The sequence below is a fragment of the Physella acuta genome, unplaced genomic scaffold (genome assembly GCF_028476545.2).
Source record: "Physella acuta isolate Inbredline_101_S28 unplaced genomic scaffold, ASM2847654v3 ptg001452l, whole genome shotgun sequence".
In the NCBI taxonomy this organism is placed as follows: Eukaryota; Metazoa; Mollusca; class Gastropoda; family Physidae; genus Physella; species Physella acuta.
The window spans coordinates 405,001-412,153 of NW_026732967.1; the positions used below are offsets into that span (position 1 = coordinate 405,001).

The 7,153-nt window shown below is 34.8% G+C and overlaps 1 protein-coding gene across 1 annotated transcript; it reads right to left on the minus strand.

Moving 5' to 3' along the window:
* Positions 1-463: 463 nt before the first annotated feature.
* LOC131927998 (uncharacterized) lies at positions 464-6,290 on the minus strand. The gene is made up of 5 exons (XM_059283884.1): positions 6,244-6,290; positions 5,488-5,602; positions 4,425-4,485; positions 4,055-4,317; positions 464-658 (listed from the first exon to the last, which is right to left on the minus strand). Exons 1-5 carry the CDS (start codon positions 6,250-6,252, stop codon positions 510-512), a joined length of 597 nt encoding a protein of 198 aa, XP_059139867.1. The 5' UTR covers positions 6,253-6,290; the 3' UTR covers positions 464-509.
* Positions 6,291-7,153: the final 863 nt, after the last annotated feature.

Genomic DNA, 7,153 nt, shown 5'->3' on the forward strand with positions numbered 1-7,153 from the left:
TATGACATTCAATGAAAAAATTTTCAGATCAACTAAATCCAATACACTATTAAAATTTTGCTGTGAGATATTTTGTCTGAGATATTTTTTCTGAGATCAATTGTTTATGGTATCATTTGTCCTGATATATTTTGTCCTGGTATCTTCTGCCCGTGAGATCATTTGTCCTTGAGATCATTTGTCCTGAGATCATTTGTCCGTGAGATATTTTGTCTGAGATATTTTGTCTGAGATCATTTGTCCTGAGAACATTTGTCCTGTCACCAATTATATATATATATATATATATATATATATGTATATGTATATATATATATATATATATATATATATATATATATATATATATATATATATATATATATATATTAAAACATCTTTAAAAACAATTAGATTTGATTAAAACTAGCCCAAGATATTAAAAAAGGTATGAAAATAAATGTTAAGTAAAATAAATAGTAACAAAATATGTAATCATGCAGAATTTTAAATCATAAATTTATGAACAATTACTGAATTCTTTGCCAGAAAAAATGAAGGATATATATCACAACAAACATCCATCCGGTCCCTTTGACCCAATTGACTAGGACGAGCCAGAGAGAAGGATTGGGCTGAATTAGCGTGGTCAGCAGTAACCAAAAGAGAGAGTATAGCCCTGTGGAGTACAACAGTCATCAATTAACCATCCTTCTAAACTAAAACATAGGCTGCCGCTTGACCTACTTTTGGCCGTCGTCATGGTAATGATGGCCGCCGATAACGATGATAACTGGTTTTCGTTTTTTAACAATGGGTGTTCATGGTCATTTCAACAACACATAAGCCCACTTGTAACAAAGGCTCATGGTCATTTCAACAAAACATAGGACCACTTGTAGCAATGGTTCATGGTCATTTCAACAACACATAGGCCCTTTGTAACAATGGTTCATGGTCATTTCGACAACACATAGGCCCTTTTGTAACAATGGTTCATGGTCATTTCGACAACACATAGGCCCTTTGTAACAATAGTTCATGGTCATTTCAACAACACATAGGCCCTTTGTAACAATGGTTTATGGTCATTTCAAAAATACATAGGCCCTTTGTAACAATAGTTCATTGTCATTTCAACAACAAATAGGCACATTGTGCGTTCGATTTCTTTATTGTGTTAGACTGTATCTCATTTCGGGCCTGATCGAGTTTTGAAAATCTTTGTATCTTATTCACACGTTTTCTTTAAGTTGCTTTGGCGTCTGTTTGTTTGTTTAGTTCTCCAATCAAATCTTGCGATCGAAATTTCGGGCTCTTCCCAGTTAGCTAGCGCGCTGAAATTTTCAGGGAAGCTTTTTTTTGGATGACATTAGAATATTCAATTGTTATTATTACTAAATTGATCCATGGAAACGTTTTATTGAGCATTTTAGGCCGCTATATAATCTATCTATATATATAATTCTCTTCTGGGATCAGTTAGAAAACAAGCTGCAAGCGCCTCCTTGCAGTCCCCTCTCTTTCTCTCTATCACTATCACTATCACTACCACTCCCACCCCACCCCCACATTGTCTGGTGAGTTGTGGTCACGCTAAATGTTTACAGAGAAAAATGTTTACAAATCGTAGAGCCTTAGAGCCGGGTTTCTATTAGGGGCAGATAAATTAGTTCAAAATTAAACTTACAGGAGGTAACTAAGAAATAGCTAAGAGGGGGCTGCTTTCACGGGGGGGGGGGGGGTAGGGTCGGGGTTAGGGGAAAGGGGGGGGGTAGTGTTTTAAAGCAAATAATTCAGTGGGAACATTGGTAATGTCAAATTCACAAATTATGAATTACTGACAAGTAGAAAAAACAACTAAATAGCGGCGTATGATACGCCGCGGGTCGGCTCGTATATAGAATTCTCCTCTGCGAGCCATTAGAAAACAAGCTGCAAGCGCCTCCTTACAATCCCCTCTCTTTCTCTCTATCACTATCACTAAAACCCTACCCCACCCCACATGGTCTGCTGAGCTGTGGTCACGTTAATGTTTACAAACCGTACAGCCAGTTTTAGTGACGGCTATTAGGGGCAGATAATTTAGTTTGAACCGACTTTTAACTTACAGGAGGTAACTAAGAGGAGGCTGCTTTCACGGGGGGGGGGGGGGGGGTGTAGGGTCGGGGTTAGGGGAAAGGAGGGGGGTTAGTGTTTTAAAGCAAATATTTTCAGTGGCAGCATTGGTACTGTCGAATTCACAAATTATGAATTACTGAAAAGTAGAAAATAAATCTACTGAATAGCGGCGTATGATACGCCGCGGGTCGGCTCGTATATAGAATTCTCCTCTGCGAGCCATTAGAAAACAAGCTGCAAGCGCCTCCTTACAATCCCCTCTCTTTCTCTCTATCACTATCACTAAAACCCTACCCCACGTAAAAACGGGGGGGGGGGGAAGGGACATAACCCAGTAACTGTAATTTGTGTACAAACAACCGTAACAACTGGTGGCCAGTATGAGGGAGACGATATGGTCGAGTGGTTGGGCACACGATTGCTATCCCACTCGACACGAGTTGAAGTCTCAGTAACGTATTCACACAACGTGTTTTTTTAAGAGTTGTCTTTTTACGAGTTGTCTTTTTACGAGTTGTCTTCGTTTACCCAAAAAAAGTGAAAAGATAAAATCGATAGCAAGATTTTAATGCAAACAAACAGACAAAGACTAAAAAGTAGAAAATAATAATCATTAAAAAAGTTTTTAAAAACCACGTTTTCTGATTGAACAAATAAAAAATAGAAAATAAATGCTATACATCACAATAATGCAAGCGATCACTCTACTATAAGCGATCAAAAACGTGGGGCGCCGTGATTTTCTTACAGTTTCTAATACTGTTGACTCTCTACAAGCTCCTTAATAAAAGTCAATTGTATTATCTAATCAATAGTAATATAACTTTTACTTCGGCGCCCCACGCTTTTTATCGCTTATAGTAGAGTGATCGCTTGCATTATTGTGATGTATAGCATTTATTTTCTACTTTTTATTAGTTCAATCAGAAAACGTGGGTTTTTTAAAACTTTTTTAATGATTATTATTTTATATCTTTTGTAACGTTTCCTGTTCGCGAGCTGGTCAAACGTATATGAAACATGAAAACTTAGTATGTTTGTCGTGTTATGTTTAGTTTTACGAATTTTATTTATTTAAATTATTAAATTTAAATAAATACCATTTAATAGTTATGTCATTCTTTTTTTTTAAATAATAACTAAAAGAAGCAATTGCTTTTTACTTTGTTTAGTACAAAAATATTCAAAGCAGCTTAAGGGTGCCCCTATTAGACTATTTAGAAAAGGGAAATAAGTCATGGAAGTGGTTTGAACGTTTGCCTATCTTTTACACTACAGCTCATGTAGATTTTGTTTTCTTTTACACAGAAGCGTGTGTTGGCTACAGTAGAACATCACTACTGTGGTAGATCTGCTTGCTTTTTATAAAGGTGCACAAAAACGTTGTTTTGAAGTACAAAGTCATTACCTTTTGGTCGGATTTTGGGACCAATAAACGGGCCTCCCCCGACCCTTCCACGCTGGATAGTTTACAATCTTAGTCTACACCCTTCTTCTTCTATTACCGTTCGTGCCCAAGACACATGGGACAGATGAAGTAGAGTTCATCTGTTCCAGACGAGCTCGGTATATGAGGGGATAAGTTATTCGCCGTTCTACTGACTTGAACTTGGATCTGTACTCGAGGCTTTCGGGTTAGCAGTCCAGCTCTCTACCTCTAGGCCACGCCGTCCCATTTCGGCAACACCCTACCATAACAATCAGAGTTTCTTCCAGGCTTCTCTTCGGGAGGGGGGATTTTTATATAAAATATATACTTTTAACAGTGTCCGCCCCACCCCCCTCCCCCCGAAAATTTCAAGTACACCCCCAGAGAAAAAAGTCCGGAAGAAACACTGATAACAATATATCTACACAAAAATATGTGCACTCACAAACAGCTCCACCTACCCCTCCACTAACCCAATCCCCAAAAGCTAGCCTCTATAATTATATAATATAAATTATATCTTACCAATCATCAGGGCAATCGATCGGCACAATAAAGTATTGCGCCGTGCTTTCCTTTTCTTGATAAAACTGCGCATTTCCGGATTGGTTTTGGCTAATTCCTGGGCAGCTTCCTTATAATAATAGTCTACTAGAAAATTCAGATGGTTTACATCACAGGAATACTTGGCCTTATCATCTGCTCGGGTTTCCTGCTTTTCTACTTCACTTAAGCAAAATTTCAGACGTTCCATTTGCCTTTCAAGTTCTGATAATTCATACCAAGATCTAGATCAAATCAAAAGTGGAATTACGGGACGAATTACGCTGATCACGGCTACAATTAAAAAATAACTAAACAAATCTGCGGAATCTAGTGTGGTGTGTATTCTTACCTTTCTGTGGTCCCATCAGCACCATCCAACATCAACATCAGCAACACTACAACCAGAACTTCTACAAATCAAATAGAATAAAATAAAACAGCTTTTCAAAATTTAAAATATACTATGCCAAATAACACATTTAACGTTTTATTAACTGTTTCTGTTACCAGCCTAGTATATATATATATATATATATATATATATATATATATATATATATATATATATATATATATATATATATATATATATATAATTAGCCGTTATCGGGTAGGCGTTGCTCTGGTTATATATAGTGATGTCCAAAAGAAAAAGTCAACATAGATATGCATGTGTTTTAAGAAAAATTAAAAAGCATTACATAAAGTTAGGCTGACAACAGCAACACCACGTGATTCTAATAATAAACCTAAACATGAACTACCATTCCGCACCATTACGGGTCGTTACACAAATACAATAAATAAAAGAGTCAAGCTACTAAACAGAAAATTGCTTGTTACTTTTACTCTCCTGGTGGGCAGCAACCACACACACACACACACACACACATATATATATATATATATATATATATATATATATATATATATATATATATATATATATATATATATATATATATATATATATATATATACTTATATATACATATATATATATATGTATACATATATATATATATATATATATATATATATATATATATATATATATATATATATATATATATATATATATATATATATATATATATATATATATATATATATATATATATATATATATATATATATATATATATATATATATATATATATATATATATATATATATATATATATATATATATATATATATATATATATATATATATATATATATATATATATATATATATATATATATATATATATATACATATATATGTGTGTGTGTGTGAACTGAACAACTAATGAAAAAAAGCAATTACAAAACAAAGTAAGAAAAATTAAATCATGCATTGAAACAACAGTGTGAATAAAGAAAAGTAAGCGATGTAGCCAGCGTTAAACTAACGATCTGGACTTACTGGGGAAGACATTTGTTTGTGGTCTAGAGTTTGGTGACCTCCCCCAACTGGCACAGGTGAGAGGTACGGTCGTTGATCTCCACAAATAGCTCATTCCTTCAATGGTGTCCTCGGTCTGTTTTTGATGGAGGAAAAGGTGGTGGATTAAGGCAATAAATAAGACAATGAACCCGAGACATTCCATAAGACAATGAACCCGAGACATTCCATAAGACAATGAACCCGAGGTATTCCATAAGACAATGAACCCGAGGTGTTCACTGGCAGCTAAGAATCAACAATACAGATCTAGATTGAAAACTAACCAAAGAGACTGTACAGAAAGGATATCATTACTTTTAAAGTACCTGCTGATGTACACTGTATCAAGTTTGTACTCTTTTAGCACCTGCTTAGGTACACTGTATTATCTGATATACTGTACAATGCCTTTATCTTGACATAACTAGCACAATAGCAGAAAGAGCCAGATGTTTGTATGAAAGAGAGCCACACAATATCTGGGTGTATTTACAAGAGTTCTGCCTGATCGTCTGCAGAGAACGTCCTAGAAGCCTTTAAGTTATATCTAGTTATAATGATTAAAAGAAAAAAAAACAGAAAGTTAACCAACCAGCTGACCTAACTAGATCTAGACTAGATCTAGAGACAAATCTAGATCTAGGTTTTATATCTATATCTCTATATATATGTAACGATCAAATTAATCAGTTCCTATTAACAAGAAAACAATAGATCTAGGGAACAACCACCTACATAATGCATAAAGCCAAGACTTAATTAAACCAGCGGCAGTAAAACGCATCAAACTTCCGACTTAAAATGATATCGTTTAGCAAGAAAAACAACTTCTTTATCTATGACGTCATAAAGTTTTTTTTTTTTGTTTATTTAAGTATAGGACTATTTTCGCTACATAAAATACTTTTGAATAATGCGATATTAAAATAGCAATAAATAAAATATACATGAACCTTTTTATATTGTCTCAAGCTTTGAACAATAGAATTACAGTTGGAACAATTCGATTCAGTTAGCCCATGATGCCTTGTCTAATGGCACTACATCAAAAATATTTATTTAAAAGAATAAAATAATTTTTGAAAATAAATAATAAATATGAAATGTTGCAATAATTTATGTAATAGACGGTCTATGTTGGAAAATTTTAAAAAGTGAGTTTCCTTCATAAATGCGCTGACATTAAAATAAAAACATGAGTAAAAATAATCTCAACTAATGTCAAGGTCAATGTCTTCTTGGAAGCAAGCGCCCTGGGTATATTGTCAGTTTTAAGTTTTTTATAGGCTTGACATTTTAACGGTGTAGCCTAAATTCAGGCTCATTTTCAAAAGCCAGTTAGTAATTGTTTGTGGTTAATTAGAGACACATTTTAAATCGCGTGACTTGTCATTAGCAGGCATTTAGGCTGCAAGGGACAGGCGGGCATTTTAAAAGTTGACGTCCGGTCACCCACAGCCGATTGCTGCAGTCTTTGAATGCTCAGACCGCCTGACGGAGCGGAACGTGTCGTCTAGTCCTGCGAGAATGGCCACCATCTGTGTTTGAGTGCTATAGCACTGTTAGGGTCGTGTATCTGTGGATTCGATCTAATTGAATATCCTGATAAGTTCTTCTCTCATGACCACTGGAGGCCTTTCGTCCT

Coding starts and splice junctions, on each gene's coding strand:
- LOC131927998 (XM_059283884.1), bottom strand. Junction 4,486..5,487: donor ACAAACAAATGTCTTCCCCA/GTAAGTCCAGAT, acceptor TTTGATTTGTAG/AAGTTCTGGTTGTAGTGTTG. Junction 659..4,054: donor ATCGATTGCCCTGATGATTG/GTAAGATATAAT, acceptor TGTACTCCACAG/GGCTATACTCTCTCTTTTGG.